General features: G+C 43.7%; 1 protein-coding gene and 1 non-coding gene across 4 annotated transcripts in view; both read right to left on the bottom strand.

Annotated features, from left to right (window-relative positions):
* Positions 1–24,407, bottom strand: part of Atg16l1 (autophagy related 16 like 1) — a 38,012-nt gene that overhangs the window by 8,398 nt on the left and 5,207 nt on the right. The window contains exons 3-13 of one of the 3 annotated variants that reach the window (XM_021199077.1): positions 20,250–20,355; positions 19,505–19,578; positions 18,596–18,847; positions 14,247–14,312; positions 11,585–11,671; positions 10,948–11,004; positions 10,689–10,736; positions 9,958–10,060; positions 6,797–6,902; positions 5,608–5,678; positions 4,052–4,123 (exon numbers count right to left, since the gene is read on the bottom strand). In XM_021199077.1, the coding sequence (XP_021054736.1) occupies positions 4,052–4,123; positions 5,608–5,678; positions 6,797–6,902; positions 9,958–10,060; positions 10,689–10,736; positions 10,948–11,004; positions 11,585–11,671; positions 14,247–14,312; positions 18,596–18,847; positions 19,505–19,578; positions 20,250–20,355 (1,042 nt within the window). The remainder of the gene's footprint in view (positions 1–4,051; positions 4,124–5,607; positions 5,679–6,796; positions 6,903–9,957; positions 10,061–10,688; positions 10,737–10,947; positions 11,005–11,584; positions 11,672–14,246; positions 14,313–18,595; positions 18,848–19,504; positions 19,579–20,249; positions 20,356–24,407) is intronic. The other 2 variants (XM_021199078.2, XM_021199079.2) reach the window with 2 other exon arrangements.
* On the bottom strand, positions 8,623–8,893 carry LOC115064121. The gene has a single exon (XR_003843979.1).

Below are 24,407 nucleotides of genomic sequence, written 5' to 3'. Positions count from 1 at the left end.
CATTGCACGTTGGCATTTAACTCTTCAGCTCTTTGATTTTTATATACAATTACTACTACTACAACTACTACTATTACTACTACTGAACTAATTATTACTAACTACTGTGTGTATGCTCAGTGGAGACAGTTCTCACCTCCTTTACATGGTGTCTAGGGATCAAACTTAGATCATCCAGCTTGTATAGCAAGCACTTGTTTGCTGAGCTCCCTAGGAATCCTCTCTCTCTCTCTCTCTCTCTCTCTCTCTCTCTCTCTCTCTCTCTCTCTCTCTCTCTTTCTCATAAATCTTTATTTATTTATTATATGTAAGTACACTGTAGCTGCCTTCAGACACTCCAGAAGAGGGAGTCAGATCTTGTTACAGATGGTTGTAAGCCACCATGTGGTTGCTGGGATTTGAACTCTGGACCTTCGGAAGAGCAGTCGGGTGCTCTTACCCACTGAGCCATCTCACCAGCCCCCTTTTTCTCTTTTAAGGACAGGGAGGGTCTCAGCATGTAAGCCTGGCTGTCCTAGAGCTCACTAGGATCAGACTGGGCTAAAGGTATCTGACTAGAATTATTTTGGTAAGCATACATCCCCCTCCCACAATGAAGGGTTCATTAATGTTTTGTTTTCAATTAAGAAAAGTATTGGTCCTCACTGGACTAGTAAGATGGCCCAGTGAGGACCCACAGGTAGGACCACCTACTCCTCAAAGGTGTGCCACCTCTACACAACAGCCATGGCATACCCACCTCGCCCCTCCACATGAATAAATGCAAACAATTTTATCTCTTTTTCTCGTTTGGAGGCAGCATTTCTCTATTTAGTCCTGCCCTGGAACTCACTGTGTATGTTGAGCTGTCCTTAAACGCAGGTATTTAAGAAAGTCCTGCTTCTGGGTCCCAAGTGCTAGAATTACAACACACAGGATTACATAGTGTGTGCCATTTTCCCATTTAAGAGACAAGAATACCTTCTCAAGTTCCTCAGGCCTAAGGACTCAAGCTTTTACATCCACAGCTCGAAGGCTAAACTGAGGAGAAGCAGTCCTGGGCCAGGGAGATGGCTCAGAGGGTCCTCCCCACCAGTCTGACAACCTGAGTTTGATCCCTGGAACTGACTTAGTGGAGGAGAAAACAAAACTCCTGCATGTTGTTCTGACCTCTTGTAATCCTCCTGCCTCAGCCTTTCAAGTACTGAAAGTACAAGGATGACCCACCACAACCCAACCTATTAGAGAATTTTGAAGTTTATTTTTAATATTTAACTTGAACACTACCTTCAAATTTCAGCTTCTTTAAACAGGCAACAGCCAGAGATAGGAGTAGATTTAGACATCACCACAGCTAAAGCTTCAAAATGGGGCTTGAAGAGCCCTTTTCCCTAAGGAGCCTCGTGTGAGTTCTCCGTGGGCTTCAAGGAAGACTGTGAAGATCACTACTCTTAAAAAAAAAAAAAAAAAAAAAAAAAAAAAGATTTATTTATTTATTTTATGTATGTGAGATCACTGTTGCTGTCTTCAGACACACCAGAAGAGGGCATCGGATCCCATTATTTTTGTCAGCCACCATGAGGTTGCTGGAAATTCAACTGAGGACCTCAGGAAGAGCAGACAGTGCTCTTAACCACTGAGCCATTTCTCCCGTCACTCACTATTCTTTTTTAAAACTGTATTTTTGTATATATGACTGTGTAGATGCACCATGCACAGAGGACAGAAAAGGACATGAAATCTTTCGACATGAAATCAGTTTAGTCACTAATCCTCACAAAGTAACTACTTTACAGCCCTGAAGAGGTGAGCAGGTAGGATACTCCAAAAGTTAGCTGCCTGATGGAAACCATACTGTTAGGAAACTGTAGTGACAAGACTTTCGAGGGAAGCAGCCAATGCTAACACATTTTTCTAGGATGCATTTACAAGAAGGCACTCAACCAGCTGCTTCTCAAACTCTAGTCTTTCCTACCACAGTCCCTCATCAAAAACCAAGAAGACACTAACTAGGGTTTGGATAACAAGTTTCCAGATAGATCATGAATGAATAGTCCATTGTATTCTCAAATATCTGTGAACTAGGGTGCATGCCGAAACCAGAGTTTCTTCCAACAGGAGAACCTACTTCATTCCCTTAACCTAGTAGGAGTTGCCTGAGTTCTTCAGGTACAGAAAAGTCATTAAACAGGGCTTCACAACTTCTCTTTACCATGGGACAAGGCATGCTGCAAGCAGACCACAGCCTTCAAAGCTATCCATCAAGCCTGATGTCACCAGCCCCCAGCTGGGTGCCAATGCTCCAGCTCTGATCTCCATCTTCTAGGTCTACTTCTCTCCAGCCGCCTCACCTTCAGGGCAGTGATCCTCATCTCTCAATGAATAAAGCACTGCCCCCTCACCCCCTCCTCAATGCATCCTTTCTTTTCCTCCAGGGCCCAGTATAAAGGAATCTGCAGGCTCCTCTTCCATAGCTGGTCAGCACTGTTCCACCTAAGTCTAGGAGGGCATGCCTCAATTCAATCTTAAGCATATTATTTAACTACATGACCTTAGTACTCCTCACGCCCATCTGAGCCTGTCCTATCTACCTCTCTCACCTGAGTTTCAGGACAATGAAAGGAATACATAAAAAGCCACTGCTTGACACCATGTCTAGCACAAAAAAATGTGTTCTCATTAAGCAAACTAACTTCTTGAAGTAGTCACTCAATCTTAAACGCCCAATAGAAGCTAAACAGAGCAGGGCATGGTGTCATATCAGCACTGAGGAGGAAGAAGCAGGAGGATTGCTGCAAAGTAGAGGCCAACCTGGCTTATCAAGTTCCATGCCAGCCAAGATAACACAGGAAGGTTCTGATTCAAAAAAATAAAAGAGGTGCACACATGCATGCGTGCGTATGTGCGTGTGGTATCGTGACACCTCCAGGCCTCATAGCACCTGTACTCATGTACGTATACTGACACAGAGACGTGCATACAATCAAACATAAAAATAAATCTTACCAAAAAGCAAAACAGAGGGATGGTTAACCACCACAGCTGACCACAGGGTGGGTTACTATGCAGCCCACAGCACTGGTCAGGCACCTTCTCCATGTTTAAAATGTAGAATTGAGAACTGAGACTGTGTGTTCAGACAAAAGCTGAAGTAGCTCCTTGCTGAAGTCTTCCCTTCAGAAAACACAGGCTGACTTTGTCACTATTCACAGCTTGTATGTATCTGCCATCTTTTTCTGGGCTCCTGTTTTGTATGCTCGGAACTGAGTTTTCTTTCAAGTGAGAACCTTGAGACCACACAGCTCCTCCGGGAAAAGGAAAAGCTAAAGCGGTAAGTGGTAAGGTAACATGCTCCTGAAGCCTTCTGCTTCACCCTGTACCACTCCACCAGACCACCAAAGCTAACCGTAAGGACCCCTCTAATCCAACCGGCTCCCTCTGCAGAGCTCACACTCACTTTAATGCCATGCCAGCTTTGTGGGGCACACACAAAAGCACCTGTGTCCAACTTAAAAATGCCACACCACAGTTCACTTTCTGTGAAAACTTCTTTCCATCAAATACATAACTCTTAGGACTAAGTTCTGATCTTTGTCCTGGACACCATGCTGGGCTCACACGCAGATTTCCTCAACAGCTGATGCCATCCTTCTCCTCTCTTCTGCAACTGGTTCTTGTTTCCAGCTTTACTACCTAAGGTCATATACTAAGTACATCCATGCATTCTATAATGCTAATTCCCAACTGTGAGGAAACTAAAGGGCTTAAGGCTTTTAAGAGCCATAATTCATATGCTGTTGTCATAATTGACAAGCTAAGCTAAAAACGATTATTAAACATAACTGGTTCTTAAGAGCTCAAAGAGCCCTGAGACGGTCATGGAAAATATGTTGAAACAACATATTTTTGGCAAATTAAGAGTACTAAAAGGAAAAGCACAGATTTTCTCAGAAAAACATGAATTAAATATAATTTCCATAGAGAAATACACAAATCTCCTAATTAAACAACTGCACACTGATTGCCACATGCAATTAAGAGTACCATTCTAGCTTTTTCAACCATGTCTTACCCGTAATCGATAATCATCCACAGTCCAGATTCGGCTTGCAAAATCATTTGAAGCTGCTAATAGGTAAGCTCCCTACAAGAATAAAAAGGAAAACATTTAGCAAAATTCAGTTCACAAAGCACAAATTTCCAGTTATCAGGTTCAAGAAGGCATTCAGATACTTTCAACTATCCCTCTAAGCTAGACATAACGTTGCAGCATGTTGTCAAGTGTGCTGACAAGTACCTCACCCAGTGTTTGAAGCTCAGTGAGTCCTTCCCTCCTGGATTCACCTGAGCTTACAAAAGCACAGTCAACACCCCAAACTCACATCAGAGCTCAGCCTCACCCACTCACCTTTCCCTTCACCACTGTCCCCTTAACACCAGGCACAACTTCCTGATATCACTGAAGGAGCAAACCAGAGAGCCCAGAGACCCCACCCTTCTAATTCATCTCTTACCTAGCTTTGAGGCCGTTCATCTTCCTCTGCTCCCTCCTCTGGAGCCCCACTACTTAATCTTACTGGGCTTTCAGGGGCCATTTCAGACTGCTTTATTCGGAACCTATTTTTTTTTAAAAACCTCTCAAGGACTGAGGTAGCTCAATGATGAGGCATTTGTGTAGCATGTCCAAGTACTTGGGGTTGATCCCCAGAATTGCCAAAAAACCCTCTCAAGACTTATGGAATGGCTTTATGAGTGTCTAAACCATTTGACACCACATACTTCCCACTAACCAGTCTTATTTCCTTAGGTTTCCCTGACATCCAGGCACCACTGCTTGAGGCACAAAGCCAGTGCCCATCCCTTCAGATAAGGTTCTCAGCTTCCTGAGAAGCAGATGTGGATGGTACCTCTCCCAAGGAGGGCAACAAAATGTTGCATGACACGGGGGCTATCAGAAAACAAAAGGTTCCATCAAACCAGTAGTACTCTTGAGCAGCTTCTGGACTTACCCTGCTCTAGCTCTTCTCTCTGCTCCTTTCCATCATGCTCACCCTTGGTATAGGACTTTGAGGTCTGCCTCAAATGGTTTATTCTGTTCCCTAAGCTAACCTGAGAGGTGTATTATCTTAATACCACAGCCTACAGTTCAATGTTTTCTTGGCATTCTCTTTAAAATGTGTGTGCGTGTGTGTGTGTGTGTGTGTGTGTGTGTGTGTGTGTGTGTGTACAACTTTCAGGAGTCACTTCTCTCTTTCCACCATGTGGATCCCAGGGATCTAACAGGTTGTCAGGCTTGGCAGTCACTCCCTGTACCTGCTGAGTCACCTTGCTGGTCTGGCTCTTTTAAAGGGAAATTTCTCAAGGGAAGACACCACCCTGACTCCTAGGAATTGGATTCAAACTGCAGAGAACATGGAAGTCTTGTGGTTCTGTTGTTATTGTTTTTAATTTCAAGAATCAGCTATCTTCAATTATTATTATTATTTTTTTTAAATTAGCCAGGCATAGCAGAGCACACTTGGGATGCAGAGGCAGACCAGCCTGGTTCTAGGACAGCCAGGGCCATATAGAGACTGTCTCATAGACAATCAAAACCCAACAACCTGAAACACGACATTAGGTACTTACAGCACTATCAAATTCAATGCTTGTAATTCCAGCATTACTGCCAGACAGGGAGCCCTTGAATTCACATTTATCTGCATGAAACAAAATTAAAGTTAGTAAAAGGGGCAGTGGAACACAGTGCAAGCCAATCATAACACCAAACAGAAGCTTTACTGTGGTGCTGCAGAGTCAGACAAGACAGAAGAGAACAGGGGCATTCTGCTGCAATTCAAGTCCTAAAACAATGCAGACTCAGGCATGTTACATGCATGTTTCCAAGTTGCCCTTTAGGACACATGCAGGACTTCACATTAATTCTCAGTGAATTTTGCTACATCAATGTTTGGGTTTCCATCACTATTGATGGAAACTAAAAATTTTGAAAACCACCTCCAACTTTTCCTAATTCCTGTCTTGATAATGTTCATTTCATTATGACCTGAAAAACTGTGGGACTCTATAATCCTACCAATCAAGACAGCCAGCTGTCAATCTCCCTCCCTGTATACAGCTCCCCTCACCAACAGTACTTCTCTTCAGCCCTCCATTCACCCTTCTCATCTCCCAGAGGTGTTTACTGACCCCAAAACCCAAAACCATGCTGCTATTTAGTTAATAGCTAGGCAAGTGCTCTACTGCTGAGATACACCCGCAACTGATTAATTTTTACAAAGAACATCTGCCAAGATTTATTTCCTTATGGTTGAGCTTTATCTTCCGACCACTTCAGTCACTCCATCTGTCCTAACATACGTCTCCAAGCAAAACCTAACATCCTCGCAGCCTTCAACAGACTAAGGGGTTTACCTGAGTCACTTTCCTGCAAATCCAATAAAGAGCAGACAGGTACAATGCATCACCGACAATCAATACATTCAGATCAAAAGGTTCAACAAACTGCTTGTGCTCAAACAAACATCAAAAGCAGTCATCTGCATTTTTCTCTTTGCTCTAGAGCCTCGCTGGAGAAGGCTTCAGTGTTAAGAGCCCAGGATTTATTTTTACCTCAGCCCCGGAGAAGACAGAGCAGCAGAACCATGAGTTCCAGGCTAGGCTGCACTTCAAGTCATGTGATCTCAACTAGTCCCAACTCCACTACTCATACATTAAACAAATTAAAATGTAATTCAAAATAAAGTGAATTCAATATAGAGCAAAAAGTCACTCAGCTGTCACCAGAGCTGCCTTCTAAGGACACCAAGGCTCTTACCTCCAAATGCTTCCCAAAGTTTAACCCTGCGGTCCATGCCTCCAGTGGCCAGTAACCGGGAGCCTGGACTGAACTGCACTGCATTGACCTCTCCGTCATGCGCATCCTGTAAGACAGTACCTTGTTTCAAGCTGAATTATCATCACCTAGGAGCCTAAGACATACATACACTCCAAATGCTTAACCCTCTGCTCAACACTCAACCTTAAATAGAGCTGGAGCCAACTATGAGCTTTGAGTGGACTCTGCACCCAAAGTCTCCTAAGATTCTACTTTCATTTTATTCTTCCACAATTGCAGTAGCATGAATTCATCCATTTGAATACAGTACATTAGCTTACTGTGTAGCCCAGGCTAACCCTAAACTCGATGGTAACCCTCTGACCTTGGTCTCCTAAGCACTTGGGTTAGAGTGGTCTGCTACCATGTTGGTTTGTATTTACTTAAGCAAAAATTTACTTACGTGAAATGTGTTCAAAATCAGCCAAGTGTGGTAACATACACTTTCCCCCTCTAACCCAAGTTCCCAGAAAGCAGACAGACTGACGAAAGTTTAAGGCCAGACAGGAAACACAATAATATACCCCCACAAAAAAAGCACTAAAATTAATGTATATTGACTAAAGTTTGCCTTTGCATGTGTGGGCCAGAAGAAGGTATCAGATCCCTTGAAGGTGGAGTGACAGATGGTTATGAGCTATCTGATGTGAGAGTTGGGAACCAAATTCAGTTCCTCTTAAAAGAGCAGGATAAAGCATACTTAACTACTGACAGATCGCTCTAGCCTCGGAATTGCCTCTTCTGTGCCAAATACTTACTCCTATTATGTATCACTAATATCTACGTACATGGTAACATACAGCACCCTTAGGAAAGTGTGTGTGTGTGTGTGTGTGTGTACACGTGTGTACTTGTTTTATAGGTTTCTCACTCAGCCTTAATACCCTGAGACAAGACTTCACACTGAACTTGAAGCTATGCTGGCAGTCAGCAAGACCCTGTAATTTTCTGTTCTCCATGCCTCTGTGCTGGGGTTATAGTAGGCACAAAGCCCTTCAGCTTTCTAGATGAATTCTAAGGATATGAACACAGGTCCTCATAGACTGCAGCAAGCAATCTTACCTACTAAGACATCTCTGCAGCCCCAGCTAAAGTTTCCCTTGGCCAGTACTAATACTGTGAGTCTGTGTAGCTCATTCTGGAAATGTGGCACTAGAATGGACTAAAATTATGGTGTTCAACAAGTGCTTAACTTCCTGTAGCTTCATTTTGTTTATTTACCAGAAAAAAAAATTATGATCCACATTGTGCTTGGAAAAAAAAATCAATAAAAGTGATATTTTAGGAGAATTTAATGTTCTTCATGTGAATTTTTTTTTTCTTTGAGATAGGTTGGAAATTGATTTCTGAGTCAGGCTGACCCTTAAACTCATATTCTCTTGTCTCTGCTTCCTGAGTGTTGGGATTAAAAGCATGTGTCACTGTGCCCAGCCCTTTCGCAGGGGCATTTCTAAGATTAGCATGGATGAACACCCACATTCAGAATGAGACCAGGTAAAAGCATCCCATGTGAAGGGAAGAAAGAGATGGTACCACTATATTCCCCAGCACAACAGTGGATATAGAACTACTTGCAAAGCTGATGTCTAGGTTTTGCTCCAAGGCAGCACCTCCCTAACTGACTAGGACACATTAATACTTTGGTGATGTGACTGTCCATGCTCATGATGTGACTTTCCTGCTCATGTCCAACTGCTGGAAATCTGGTAGCTGACCTGACTTTTTCACCCCATGCAGCTCTCCTTTGTAAGAACATTCTGTCCTGAGGTCTCAGATTGAAAACTTGAGATCATGCACTGTCACACCCATCTGCCACTCATCAAGACTCCTGCACCTTGGGTTCTATTGGATAGCAGACAGCTGTGAACCGTTCACTCTCGGAACACATACTGGCAGAATCCTAAATTATCAGCTGCCCCATTATCCCATGCACATAACTTCAATGTGCTAGGAAAAAAATGGGCTGCTGGGAGCAGAGGGCAAGGAAGGGGCTGTGACATTCAGTGCAATCAGACCTTTTACCAATCATCACTGACCTCAGTAAGGTATGGCTCTGCTCTATCCAACTCCGCCTCCAAAGCAGGAGTCACCCAACACGGAACCTCAGTCAGCTCACCACAACGACTACCAATGAAGCTTTTGCAAAGCCCTGAACCAAAAGTTCTACCGCCCAGGAGCCGTTCCACTAACTGAAAGCAGGCTTGAACTGCATGTCTCCCTCAACCTACCTTAACCAACTCCAGGCACAAGTCACGATGCCTCTCTGCCTCTCCACTGTTTTCAAGGCTTTGAGCAAGGTTTTCTCAGGCTAGACCAATTTCTGTTCTAAAACCCAACTGCGACCCATGGTAACTGTTACTTCCAGAACCCAACTGTGATTCCCAGGTACTACATTTAATGTTTTCTGTCCAATGCTGTGTCCTGGTTCCAATCACAGGCTCTTAGTGGTTGGCAGTCATCCAGATTCAGTTTGATTTATAAAAGCAACACCTGTTCTGGTGGATGCCATTATTTTTAAATTTTTTGTGTATGTAAGAGTATTCTGTATGTATGAATGTTTGTGCACTACGTGTATGCCTGGTGCTCATGAGGCCAGAAGAGTATGTTGGATCCCCTGGAACCAAACTTACAGACAGTAGTAAGCTGCCATGTTGTGCTGAAAATCAAACTCAGGTCTTCTGGAAGAGCAGCTAGTTCTCTTAACCATTGGGTCTTCTCTCTAGCTTCCCACTTTTAACATGAACTATTTCTCTAGTGCCTCTGAAAGACATAAACCTCCATCAGGAACTTCACCTTAAACTGCAGCTAACTGGTAAAAACAACTGTACAAATCACACGGTTTCTTCTCCATCCCTAGTTCTCTCCTGCCTCACTGCTCAACTCACCAATCCTCTTAGCCACTAACAAACCGGAGGACGTCCCTAACAAACTCTGTGTGCTGAAACTAAGCACAACGTACCTCAATTCCCCATAGGTCACAAAGCCAGCAGGTCTAAATAAATCAGCAATGGAAAGCCTAGACGTAGCTCTCAAAGGACCAGTTAGTTCCAGATCCTGCTCCCATCCCAGGCTCAGAGGGACTGAGTACAAAGCATACTTACGAAGACATATGAGGCAGTAGTTGGGACTCTCACATCTTTACCAGAAGCGGGATGAGTGTCCATGATATCCTGGGGGGCTGGGATGGAAGAGACAGAGCGTCTCCTAAGGAATAACACAAAGGCAGACGTTATTTAAAACTGCACAGGACCAGTATCCATCAGATTGCCAGAAAAGCCTCAATGATGACCTTGTTTAAGCAGTGTGCCCGTGCTAATGGCTGTTGTCTTTCTAGACCCTCCAAAATTCAGGATTCATCCCATCTCACTCAAATGACAAGAAAGAGTTAGCCATACCTTACTTCTTGTTTGCTAACTCATGGGCTCCAAAACCCAGCACTGAAGTAGTCTCAAACGAAAGCTGCTTGCCCTGTCAGTCAACTGTGGGAAAACCTTCTCGACCTAACACACTAGCTAGCTTACAGGCGAACTCTTGGCACTTTGAAATACTGTTTTATGCTGATTTCCATGCCTATTTACAACCACCCTCAGCTTTTACACTTGTGGTCAAGGCAAAGTCAAACGCATGCTAAGAGAAGAGCATCAGGAGCACGATGACTGCATGGAGCCCAACTGAGGGCCCAGCTCAAGGGCTCCAGCATTCATTCCTAGGAGCATGCAAAGCGTCCTGGTTAGCATGTGGACATCGATGATTGCGGGCAGCACAGCGTGGTCAGCACGATTATCAATAACCCACACTCACATGCTGGGCTGAGAGAGGGTAATATTTTCACCTGGCAGCATCAGAAGAATGATGTCCCAAAAGGGGAGATTCGGACAGACTAAAGGAAAAGGCCATAGATCAGCTCGCAGCAAGATAAAAAGAAAGGAAGTCGCAGAAAGAGGTAGAAGCTAAATGACAAGCTGAATTAAGGCATCCATGTTCTTGGCACCACTGAAATTCTGGTGTACATTAAAAATAATACATCACATACATATGCTTAGGAATATTTACACATTTTCAAAAGGAAAGGTGAAGGTCTTCTAACCTACCCAAAGATATTAGTGATAGAATCCAGAAGGCCTCCAGCAGGCTGCGAGAGTCGCTTACTAAAGAGGAGGGGAGGATAGGTTTAAACCTTAGAAACATTTTGCCCCAAATCAAAACAGCCCCTAAAAATAAGTACCTGGGAATCCATTTTCCATTCCCAAATCCCAGTCAAGACAAACTCAACACAGCATCTGAACCACCAGGAAATAGTAAGGAGGGAGAAGGAAAACCCAGCCTACTGTCTTAAAGAAACAAAAGGCTCCCAGGATTAACCTGCTCTCCCTGCAAATGACAAGGAATCTGTCTAACATACCTAAAAACTTCTGGGTATTCGTAGTAAATCCAACGCATTCTTTCATCTCTACTTTAAAAAAACCCTAGAGTCCTTGTGTCCTAGGCTCTGGTCACTATGTATAATAAGGTTTAATGGTTCACCCATCTCTCAGAAGGCCATTGTACCTGTTTGTGTTAGAAATGCTAGGCCACCAATACTGTGCCTCCCTCCCTCTCTCCTCTCTGTGGGGTGGAAAGGGCTTGGGGACTCTGGGTACATATGACTAGGTTCTCGTGTAATGTCCACAAATGAGCAGTTACAATAATGCTGGCGCTTGCCTTCGCCCACCCAGCCAGTCCACTCACGTAGCTGCTCTGCTGACGGCTCGGACGGGAGAGGTCTCTTCTGTGTGATCTGAGGTCTCATCCACAATGACTTCAATGTCATCATCCCTGGAAAGAAATAAAAGAGAATCTGTCACTGTCCCAAACAGGAGGTGTGCAAAGGTCAGTACCACATTCTAGTGATGGACTCTCTCTGGAGACTTCGTTGCAAAGTGATGGTGAAGAAGAAAAGGGAACTCCACTATGTGAGAAACTAACTGTTGTACCTACTCAAAACCAATAGTGTCAAATGAGAATAACTGTCCAAAAGCAAAACCTAAGTATGTGTGCTTCTGATGGCTGGAGTCTCTCACACTTCCTGTGATTATCATCTGGTCTCAACATGCTCCTTTATCCCAGCAGATGCCAGGTACCTCTGGAAATCCTCTTCCTACACATTCTTGTAGGTCAATTCTTTCCTGATGGTGGGGAAGGCAAGTAATTATTTTGATATTAATGATCTGTTGTATTGCAATCTTCAAGAGCAAAATAGTTTAATAAATTAAGAGTTCACCACCTACTGTTGGGAGACTTAAGAATGTGAAAGGCTAGATCTGTTTTTCCTTTCAGTGACTATCTGGATTGTGAGCATATATACCTAAGAACCTGTTACACCAAGGCTAAGTAAATTTATTTTCCCTTATTTACTCTAGCATTACACAGAACTGCCTCACACTCTTGGCTGGGGTATAGAGGAGAATAAAGGAACAAGGCTGTGTCTGGTTTCCTACTTGGCTGGCTTTCTTAGACCTAGAGTTTGAGAGAGTCAAAGGAGAAAGATGGCAAGAGGAGCCGAGTCTACAGCCATGCTCCGATGGGGTCTTAGGATTCTAAAGGCCCACACCCCAGAAAATACCAGGTCCTGCCAAGTCATCACCTCTAGCCCAAAGCGTGCATGTTTCCAACCCACATTGTCACAGCCGAGGAGCACACAGGTTAGGGATGCCTCTCTAACAGGCCCTCCCAGATTTGCATTTGCACAAGCTCTCCATGTGGAGTCCCGGGCAGGATGCTGGATCCTTTTCATCTAGTCACCTGGCTACACTGGCAAACAAGAGGCAGAGACATGACACTACCCTTTTTTGTTGTTTTTCTTTTTAAAGGAACCAAATCTCATTTTTAGGTGACCCATTTATTTACTTTGTGGGTTTGAAAAAATACACCAAGACCGGTTTTCTCCATTGAGGTCAAGAGACACACACATTCATGTTCTCTCCTTCTAGAGCAAAGGTTTAACAGGATAACTTTCATTTCTTCAAGGAGAGGGTATATGGGTGGACGGCTTGGGTTTAAACTATTCCTCTCCACTTCAAAGAAAGCAATAAAAATTCTATTTTTTAAAAGTGTAAGTTTACTTATGTATGTTTAGCCTGCGTGTATGTATGTACGATGCTGGGTATCTGGGGAGGTCAGAAGAGGGCACTGGATCCTATAACTGGAGATAGAGAGATGGCTGTGAGCCACCATGTGGGCACTCAGCAAGAACAAATGCTTTAGTGGGCGTGGTGGTGCACACTTTTAATCCCAGCACCTGGGAGGCAGAGGCAGGTGGATTTCTGAGTTCGAGGCCAGCCTGGTCTACAGAGTGAGTTCCAGGACAACCAGGGCTACACAGAGAAACCTTGTCTCGAAAAACAAAAACAAAAACAAAACAAAACAAAACAAAAAAAGAACAAGTGCTTTAAACTGCTGAGACCTCTCAGCCCCAGGAGCCAATACACAGTTAAGTAACAGTGGGTCTAAAGCTAACATATTCCAGCAGAAAACACATCATGACTCAGAGCAGAGAGCACTAGTACTGAAAGACCCATCACTTAACAGACCTTCAGTACCAGGCTCTCCATCTTCATTAGCAGGTGGACTAGGGACAGCTGATTCAATTTTATTTCTTTTTGCAGACATTGCTGACCTCACTTATGCTTAAAAAAACTGGACAAACTTCCAGTAAGGTGACAGACTAAGAGAGTAAGAGACTGATAGCAGAGCAGAGATTACATGACCTTGGGTCTGATGAGAGAAAGGCCAACGATCCGAGTGTCCACAGAAACCGTAAGGCGGCTCTATGTGCAAGAAGTTAGTCATGAACAGCTGACTGCTGTTAACAAGGAAAACTTCTTGGAAAGTAGTTTGGGGATATATCCAAAAGTCCTATGTCAACACATATCACTTTAAAAATTTTATCCCAAGTAACTGATTTTGAATACTGTCAAAGACCATTTTCAGTACATTATTTCTAAGTGCAACAAGAAGCCACCAGAGTAAAATTATCTGAAGTGGTCACATGCTCACTACCTGTTCAGTGGTGATAATACATTTTTAAATGTTGGGTTTTTTTGTTTTGTTTTGTTTTGTTTTGTTTTTTTGAGACAGGGTTTCTCTGTGTAGCCCTGGCTGTCCTGGAACTCACTCTGTAGACCAGGCTGGCCTCGAACTCAGAAATCCGCCTGCCTCTGCCTCCCGGGTGCTGGGATTAAAGGCGTGCGCCACCATGACCGGCTGATAGTATATTTTTATTTTCTGCTTTTAATATCCAATTCCCTAATACCTTCCCATTGTAAAATAAAACATCTTTTTTAGCTTTTAAAGAAATAAAGCCATAAAAAGTCATTAAGAGTACAGTACTGACCCCTTTCTCTGTACTTACTGTTCAACAGGTAGAGGTTCCTTTGCTGCTTCTGCAAGCTCCTTCTGCAGCCGTGCTTGACGCCTCCTGTTTGCAAAAATTAAATGAATATGTAAAACGTAAAATTTTGCCTGCTTATGAAAGTGACATGTTTTACTTTCAACAAACTTTTAGTTCTGAAGGCATATTTGAATATTCAGTTCAGGACTGAAGAGATGGCTCAGTGGGTAAGAGTTCCCACTGCCACAAGCATGAGGATCCGAGTTCAGATTCCAGCATCTACATAAAAGGCCCAGCATGATGCATGCCTACAACCCCTGTGGGAGAACAGACAGGAGGATCTCTGGGCCTTGTGTTCAGTGCCACCTAACTTTAGGTTCAGTGATCAAGTCACAGCACAGTACCTGTATGGATTCATGCCCCTCCCCACACCAAGGAATGTTTAAGCCTTTTCGAATAATAGTTAGTATGGTCAAAGACACCCAAATACTCACCCTAAATACTGACGAGATCTCCCAGTATAAAAAGGCTCCAGGGCCAGTTAAAAGATATGTGCCACCAAGCCTAATGACCAAAGTCAGATCCCTTGCGGGAGCTACCTGTGAACTGTGGCAAGAGCTCTCTTAAACACACAAAAGAAAACCGGCCTGTAAAGAACCGTGGCTGCTTAGGACAAAGAGGTACTTCAAGCTGATCCCACGGCTAGTTACGGCTGACTTAGCTTCCTGTAGTAAACTATATTATTAACCCAGCCACAAAACAAAAAACAAGAAATCCAGTGGCTATCACAGTTTGCAGACGCTCAAGTCTAAGTCTTATGTTATCTTTAGGTGACTTAGGCTACCAAAGGAAATGGAAAGATATGGGGTCTATTGACACCAAAGGACAACTGCATCACTGTTCTAAGTAAGGTACTCTGAAATCCTTGGACAGCTGAAGTGCACAGAACTGTAACTAAGACCAGGCAGTGTCGTGGTTTGGACAAACCACTAAGTGGTCAGCACCTTACCTCACTGCCACACCTCTCAGAATCATGTCTCCCTATTTCTAGCCAAGGTGGTCTGTTCCCTTCCTTGGCAATTTTACCTCTCTGTGAAGAACCTCATCGTCACACTAAAATTCTAGTACCGGCTTTGTTTTTACATTTTGTGTGTGCACATGGAAAGTGCAGGGGCTCATGTGTAGAGGACAGAGAACTTGCTAGAGTTGGTTTTCTTCCCATCAGGGCTCAAACACAGGTTGTCATTCTTGGCAGCAGTGTCTTTGAGTGCTAAGCTGTCTGGTAGCCCCTAGCACTGCTTCTGAGCTACAATAAAGAACTGTTAGAAAAAATTTAAAGCCCTACTAAAAGTTCTCTAATGTATAAAGTCCTCTAAATGGCTTATTAGAATCTTGTAAAGGAAGGCTGTTGTCTGAAGGGGTGTCTTATATTTTTAAACACTATGAAGAATGAAAACTAAGTAGTACAGAACACAGTTTATCTAAACATTCTTATAGCTGAGAGGTACCTGGATTTGGGGTGTAGCACTGTCCTACCAGAAAGCTGCTGCAGACTATCTGAGGCCTTCTTTCTCCAGCCTAGATTCTATTCTGTATGGTAATAAAAACATGAAGAGGCACAAGGCACCTCAGTGCTTCTCTGATAGTCTGGATGTCCTCTGAATGCGTCTTTTACAGCAACCAGTGCTGGGCTATGGGGAAGATAACCTACCATGGAGGCAGAACAGGAACAGCCATCACCAGTCAGTGTGACTGCAACAAACCAACCCAACCAACAATGCTAGAAGCAAGGAAAAGAGAGTCCCAAGACAAGGCTGGGCTCGCAGAAAGGGCACAGCAAGAGAGCACTTCTTTATTTTTGTTTTTTTTGTTTTGTTTTTTTGTTTCTTTTGTTTTTTGTTTTTTGAGACAGGGTTTCTCTGTGTAGCCCTGGCTGTCTTGGAACTCACTTTGTAGACCAGGCTGGCCTCGAACTCAGAAATCCGCCTGCCTCTGCCTCCCAAGTGCTGGGATTAAAGGCGTGCGCCATCACTGCCTGACAAGAGAGCACTTCTATACAACTCACTTTCAGGGTCTATACCTGTAGTCACATGATGCTACTTCCAGATCCCCTGAGGTCCTCAGGACCCTAACTCTGTCCAAGAAAGCTAAGGTATAAGCTAAACCATTTAATATAAATCCACATGCAATAGCAACAGTGTAAAGGATGGCTCATTTTTCCTTAGTAGAAGTTTCAGGGGCTGAAAGTGTGGCAGTTGCCCATCATGTGTAAGGTTCAGTCCTTAGTTAAACAAGAAAACTTCAGAAAGGTAGAAAAGATAAAAACAACAAAAAAGCAAGAAAACAGAATCTCATCAACCTCAAATAAAAGTAGAACACTTTATATTTCATATTTATAGTTTTGTAATCTCAAAACAAAGCTATGAATTACTCTTCAAATACATAATGTTGAGGTTGGTTGAGGTAGTACCTTTTTCTTTTTCTTTCTTTTTTTTTTTTTTGTTTTTCAAGACAGGCTGTCCTGGAACTCACTTTGTAGACCAGGCTGGCCTCGAACTCAGAAATCCACCTGTCTCTGTCTCCTGAGAGCTGGGATTAAAGGCGTGCGCCCCACGCCCGGTGGTAGTCTACACCTTTAATCTCAGCCCCGGGAAGTCAGAGTCAGGCCTGGCCTGTAAAGCTAGTTCCAGGACACTGAGAGCTACACAGAAAGACCATCTCTTAAATAATGAAATAAAATATCTGGGCCAGAGAGCTGGCATTTCTGGTATGCAGGCATACATGCAGACGGTACATACAACGTAAAATACATAGGTAACTAAATATTTTTAAAAACCGAACCAAACAAACAAAAAACCCCTAAAATGCATAATCTTAATGTCTTCCTAAAATTCCACTGTATGTATGCCTAAGTCACAACTTAAATGTGAGGACCTAATTTTCTTCACTATGAATCATGTACCACCTTGACTAACCATCCGTGAATGAGTTTACCTACTTCCTTGAGCCCAACAAGTGGCCAGTTAAAGCAGTCGTCCGGCACTTGGAACACACTGGCCTCCTAACTTTTCTATCATCTTTACAGGCCATAGCCACTGCTGCTTGTCATACCTGGCACTTCCCAATGACAGCACTAGAAGACTTTATTTTAAAAGAGCATTTCGAGCCTAGTGGATAGAGCTGATTGCTGTGTAAGTTTGATTGTCTGAGTTTGGTTTCCTGACACCCACATAAAGGGGAGAACTGATTCAGTATTCTCCAACTTCCACACATGCACTGTGGCACATGCTCTACCTTCCTTACCTTGTGTGTGCATAATAGGAACTCACTCACAGTGATGAAATAAAAGAATACTTCTTAATTTGCCGTTCTCTGATGTAAAGAAATCTAACAGTTTTACTGTCACTATTTGATTTTTCTGGCTGGAAAGTTCCTTAATATTCATATTCATGAACCCTTCATACAATTATCAGCAATCACTTGCTTTCTAATGTGACCCCTGGGACGTAATCTTTCCACTAATGTGAGTATGTAACATGGCAGGGCAGGCACTCACCATTAGTCCTCAGAACTTAATTCCTAATACCACTGTAGATGAATTAAGTTCTTTTCTGACTGAGCTACGGATGGAAATTTTCCAGATATATGTATTTAAATGTGGTCTTGCTGCTTGAATGGAAGTATGTGTAGGTAATGGTGATCCTTGATCATGATACACAGTCAGCACCTGTGTGTGCACACGAGTTCTAAATTCCTGCATGTCCTGCCACACAGATACAAATTCCTAACCTGTAGGGTGGGAGGCTTCCCTATTAAAACAAACTTTAGAGACTGGTTGGACAGGTGTTCTTTTCAAGAGCTTTGTGGTTGTTCTGGATTTATGAAGTTTTTCATCAGGATTTAGTGGAAGAATATTAACTAAATGGTTTTAAAATTCCTTTTTCAATGTAATGCATTTACCTGACAGCCCAGTGGCCCATCTTTTAATTCCTTGCATAAATCCTACTCAGACTTTGCCATATTAAAAAGCATTAACAATGAATTTAGGAATCTCACTTTTAAATCCCTGAGATTAAGCTACAGTCTTCTTATTAGCAGAATGGGAATTTTTGTCTAGGTCTGAATAGCTCCATGAAATTGGGAGGTAGTAGGGGACACGAATCCTACCTGTATCTCTAATCAGCTGCAGATGTTCTTGCAAATGTAAATTTCTCCGATTCCCACATTGCTACTTTGGCTAGTGTTCTCTGGCTCATAGCTCCTCTGCCACCACTACCACCCTGATAGTTGCCAGGCAGGTTTTTCTTTTCAAAGAACCAGGTTCTGCTCCACTAACCCCAGAGTCCACTAACTGCAGCTTCATGTCCCACCTGGAGTCCTTCTCATTCTCTGCATTGAGGCGATTGGCTTCTTGGGCCTTCTCAGCCATCCATCTGGTAACCAGTTCCTGGTTCTCCTCAGTAGTTTTCCTCAGTTTCTCTTCTAGGGCAGTAAAAGTAATCTGCAGGGCGTCATACTCATCCTTCAGGGTCTGGTTGGCTACCTCAAGGTCCTGCAGTTTGGTGCGCAGGTCCAGGCAGTTTGTCTCCAGGTCAGAGATGGTCTGTAAACACTCTGCAATCCTGAAAGTACAGTTTGAGAGGTGCTTTCTCTCATCAGAGTCCTGTAACCACAGGCAGAGCAGCTGGTCGAGCGCCACCTAGGTGAGCTTGAGCAAGCAGCAGTGGGAACACTGGCCACCACACCTGGTCCATCTAGCTCCTTGGTATGCTGAACAGGGCCATGGCAAAACCCAGGGTGAAGTGCCTCCGACCGCAGACGGCTAGTAACAGTAGCTTTTTGGGGAAAACAAAACCTGAGGGAAGGGGAAGCTCCAGGCATTTTCCAGGGGGCAAAGGGAAGGATCTCTCCACAGCTCTAAGGCACTAAATCTGAGTCTGCTAGTAAACAATCTTTCTGCTTACAAATATATCTTCCAGCACCCAATAGGCATGTGCTTCATAGGGCCACTGTGGCCCTCCCTCTAGTGGAAGACGCTGGTGACTGCACACAGAGGTCATGGAGAACTGAGAATGCCATCACTTCCTCAGGTAGGTAGGTGTACAGCACCTAGGAGCTCAAGGGCATCACCCTTGCTCTTCTTAGAAAAGTGTGCCAGGCTGCAAGCACTAGAACACAATTCTTGCTGAGAGCAGGGTGGCTCCCACCTGCCACCTGCCCCGCTCTGACTAGCACAGCACAGCAAATGTGTGACCCCAGGACGCATGGCGTCTACTTACTTTGCTTCATTCATCTGTATCTCCTTGTCCTTCTGCTGCATTTGGTTGTTCAGGTCAATCACCAACTGAGCTAACTGCAAGATAAGTAAGATTCTTGTAAAGAGGAGACTTTTCAATCTCAACCACATAATGGGTTACTATTCCCTTAACTTTAAAGAAAGAAGATGTGCCTGTGGGTTGGGTGAGGTTAAAAAGGAAAAGGGATATGGTTGCAAAGCAGGCAGAAGGACCTTTGAGGCTATGTCTGCTGCTGCTTCCTGAGAATCCTGGTTGGCTTTGAGGTCTGTACAGAGGAAACGTCTATGCTTCCACCCTGTGGCTGACTCAGCTGAACACAGTAAAGGCATTTTCTAATCTAAGACCAGAATCTCGAGTACAACACTCACCCTCACACTGATATCTGAGGGTTCACACTTAAAAGTGAATGTATCAGGAAGACTTTTGGGGGATCACAGAGTAAATATTTTCTCTTCAAGATGACTTCACTGCCACTTTTCTTATGCTGCTGTTAAGAGCAGTGGTTTGGTTTTGACTCACCACCTGCTAACAGGCTTCATGTTGCTTGATGGGTTTCTCTGTTGTGGCCTACCCTGGGCTGCCTGCTGACCCATCTCCCACCCTATTCCCTGCCTCATAGAAAGTGTGTAATGCCAAATTAGACCAGACTACTGTAAAGTTTCAGGTCAGTGATTGTTTTCCTCCCTCTTCTTAGAAGGCCCTGCAAAGAAAAAGGGGCTTTCTGTACCTCCCCACGCTTCTTGTGCAGTTCAGTCAGCTCTTCCTGGTGTTTGATCCTCAACTGGGCCATTTCTTGTAGCTGACTATCATTCCACGCACCATCATGTCCAGGACTAAATCACCATTAGCAAAGACAACATGCAAAAAAGGACAATGAAATAAAGAATCAGACTCCAGACCTTTCCGACTAGGCAATAAATCACTAGCTCCAGAATTTAATCCTGTACAATCTACCAAGCCACTCTGGTATCTGAAACAGTGGTGGGCTGGAGAGATGGCTCAGTGGTTAAAAGCACTGACTGCTCTTCCAAAGGACCTAAGTTCAAATCCTAGGAACCACGTGGTGGCTCACAGCCATCTGTACAGCTACAGTGTACTCATATACATAAAATAAATAAATCTTTAAAAAGAAAAAAAGAAAAAGAAACAGTGGCAAATCTTGAGCCTATGGGTAGAAAGCTGGAGACTGGTGATGGTAAACCAAACATAACCACAGCTGCCAGTCAACTAAGGAACAAAGGCGGGGCTCCTGAATAAAGTGTAGGTGAACAGCCAACACACCCACTCATTGCAAGTATTGCATCCCAGCCCCATGCCAGGTACTGCTGGCTTTGTTGAGAAAGGAAGAAGGGAGCATAGAGCTCTGTTCTCAGGCATCTGACAATTAATAAAAAGCAGACGGGCAAAATCAAGTAGTGTGTGAAGCTACATGTTACAAAGAAAGCACAAACAGGGTAGAAAAGTTTGGGTTTCACTAAGGTGACCAGAAAGAAACAAAGGGCAAGACATGTACTCACCCCTACAAAGGGGTCCTCTGAGTAGAGGGGGCTGCACACTACAGACCTGGGAGGGGCACAGTGTCAGTGAAGGGAAACAAGAACCAAGACTTAGAAAGTAACTTTATGCTGAGTTTCCCACTCCCCTGGACTTTAGGGAGGCATTCACTCACTGATGAAGGGTTTTAGCAGTCTGGGATGGGAAGGGAGTATAGGGCAGGAACATAAACAGTGAGACCAATTAGCAGGACACTGGGTAACCCTACTATAGAAGGTAGCTCACACCACAGTGGTGCCACTGGAGACAGTTGAGAGTCTAGACCCATTCTGAAATGTGTGGGGAATGAAAGACTGACAGGAACCAAGGATGACTCAGGGCTTGGGACCTGAGTTACCAGCAAACCTGTATGGTAAGACTTGGGGGAGAAAAATGTCTGGCAAGGACAGAAGGATTCTGTTATGGCCATCCACACTGAAAGCTCACAGGTAATGTCGCACACAGATGTGCATGAAGCTGCAGGAGTACAGGACACCACAATGATTCTGTTTTGGGAACTTTATCAGATATTTGATATTATCTCTGAAACAAGCCTTTAATGAAAACCAGTGAGAGGCTCTAAACTACAAAGGTAGAAGGGTGGATGGGTAGAGATAAAAGTTAATCAGTTAACAGCTGCTTGCAAAACAAACTATGTGGAAACCCAGACTTAAACCCCACAACAGACCTCCAGGGCCACTAACCCTGATCAGAGAAATATCTGGACACAAACCCAAACAGTAACCATTTCTCCTCAAGGAATGCCTGCCAGTCCCAAAGATCACTTCTCCAAAGCACAAAAGAAAACAAACAAAAACCAACCCCTGAGAACTCTGGTCAGGTGTGGTCACTACACACTTTGGCAAATGCTACCTGCTCCCAGTAGCTGAAGGACTAGTATCCCAGGATCCGGTTCTTTATTTCCCGTTTATTTTAGAGATTCTGCAAAATTTTTACAACTGAAGAAAAGGTTCTTGGCAGGAGCTAGATACTCATTCATGATGATTCTGATCTGAAAAAAGGGACAGAAAAAGGGAAGCAGGCTGGACAGTAATTAAAGTATCCACACTGATGGGGCTGCTCCCTGGGATTTAGGATACAGTGCAAAGTGAGAGAGGTGCTTCAAAGAGCAGCATAAGGAAGTGGGCGTGGCCAGGCATGCCTATAATTCCAACCCGAGGCAGGAGCTCTCTGAGTTTGAAGCCAGCCTTTTTTACACAGAGTTCCAGGGCAGCCAGAGCTAAATAGAGAGGCCCTGACTTAGAATAGCATAGTAATATCACATAACTCAAACACCTACTTATACTTGGATTCTTATCATACATCTAAGCATAAATAATCATTTATCTCACCCTTTTAAGCAACTGGATACTTTCCTAATAGTAGCCCAAGAAGTAGAAACCAACAGACTAAAAAGTAACTACCCTGTATAAAGTCATCCTTAATGACTTTAAGTGATTAGAAAGTATCTCACCAAATCTTTCTCCAAATGCATAGCAGCACAGAATATACAAAGCATCTAATGTATTCTAGCCTATGGGCTGGCATTCAACACAAAGTCTCATGAAATGAAAGCTGTAAGAAAATCAAGTCACCCCTCACACATGGTTAGGAGGGGTTGAAAGGGGTAACAGGGAGGACTTCCTAGATGGGGGACTGCAGACAAGAACGACAGGCTGTGGAGACTTGCAGATAGAAACAGCATCTGTAATTGCTAGGGACAAGGCAAGAAGGGACAGGCCATGCTCCTGCTTTGAGACCAGTGACTTCATTCCACTCACAATGAAACAAAGGGACTGATACCTTCTATGAGCACTCTTAACACATTTTCAAGCTAACATCTCTTTGTGCTGGTCTCTGGCTTAGCTTCTGTCCCCACTAAGTGGATTTATTACCTATCACCTCTGCATCCCCAATGCCTGGCCATACTACAGTCAAGTCTAAAGTGAAATCTAGCCAGAGTTCAGAAATGAAAAGAAAGGTGGTGGCATGGGCTGGTGAGATGGCTCAGCGGGTAAGAGCACTGACTGCTATTCCAAAGGTCCTGAGTTCAAATCCCAGCAACCACATGGTGGCTCACAACCACTCGTAATGAGATCTGATGCCCTCTTCTGGTGTGTCTGAAGAAAAGAAATGTGGTGGAAAAATAAATGTAAACCACTGGACAGAATCAGGAGTTTGAGGTAAAGACTCAAAAGTATGAGTAGCTATGGGAGAGAAAGAGTATCCAGGGAAGAGGAACCCCAGACAACTTGTGGAAAGGACAGCAGTAATGGAAACAAGGCAGTCAGGAGGACTGGCTCATTATAGATGTTTGTGGGAAAAGACAGACTTCTAGTAAAACAACCACTTGAGTAAAATCCAGACAATTACTCCCTCCCGAGCAAATCGATTTGTTAGTGATACAGGAACGCAGTCTCTGTGCTGATTGCTTTCAACTGGACATGGGGTCATTTCAGAAAAGGAAACCTCAAATGAAAATATATGGGGCATTTTGATTAATGATTTAGGGCCTAGCCCAGCATGAGTGGTGACAACCCTAGGCAAGTGGTCCTGGGGTGTATGAGAAAACAAGCCAAGTGAGCCACAGGGGAGCAGGGTTCTTCAGTGGCCTCTGCTGCAGTTGTTGCCGGCAGGTTTCTGTCCTGCCTGAGTACCTATGTTGGTTTCCCTAGATGATGAACTGTGACTAGGACATATAAGCCAAATAAAGCCTTTCTGCCACTAGTTGCTTTTGATTATAATCTTTATGACAGAAACAGAAACCTAAGTAGGACAGTCAACAAGAGCTTCCTAGACAGTCCAGGATGTTGTTACACTTGGGAGGCAGAGGCATGCAGATCTCCGAGTTTGAGACTAGTCTGGTCTACAGAGTGAGCTCCAGGACAGCCAGGGCTACACAGAGAAACCCTGTCTCAAAAGAACCCAAAGAGCTTACCCAGACAGAATATAATTGTTTAGCTGACCAAATTTAGAGAACAAGGTAAAGCTGCATTTCCTATAATGAAGATTAAGCAGATCATTGTTAAACAATATCTTAAACACAACTCTTCAGGCCCCACAGGCGCAGAGCCATCTCCTCTCTAGGATTTTTCTTACCCTGTCACTTCCCAGATGACCTTGCCAGATGGTCAAAAAGCTATATGGAAGATGCATTTATAGGTAGAAGTAAATGGCAGGGCACGTGTCTCATTTCTGGCTTTGTTTTTAAGCCAAGGTTAGCTACTTTGTTTTTAATAATTACTAGATATTAACATGCAGAAAGAGTATAGATTTTTGATTAAGAATGGGCACTGCTCCTACACAAGTCACCAACTATGCAAAGATCACAACAGTATGGAGAGGACAGAAA

The sequence above is a fragment of the Mus pahari genome, chromosome 5 (assembly GCF_900095145.1).
Source record: "Mus pahari chromosome 5, PAHARI_EIJ_v1.1, whole genome shotgun sequence".
NCBI classification, from domain to species: Eukaryota; Metazoa; Chordata; class Mammalia; order Rodentia; family Muridae; genus Mus; species Mus pahari.
This window is presented reverse-complemented; position numbering and strand designations above follow the sequence as displayed.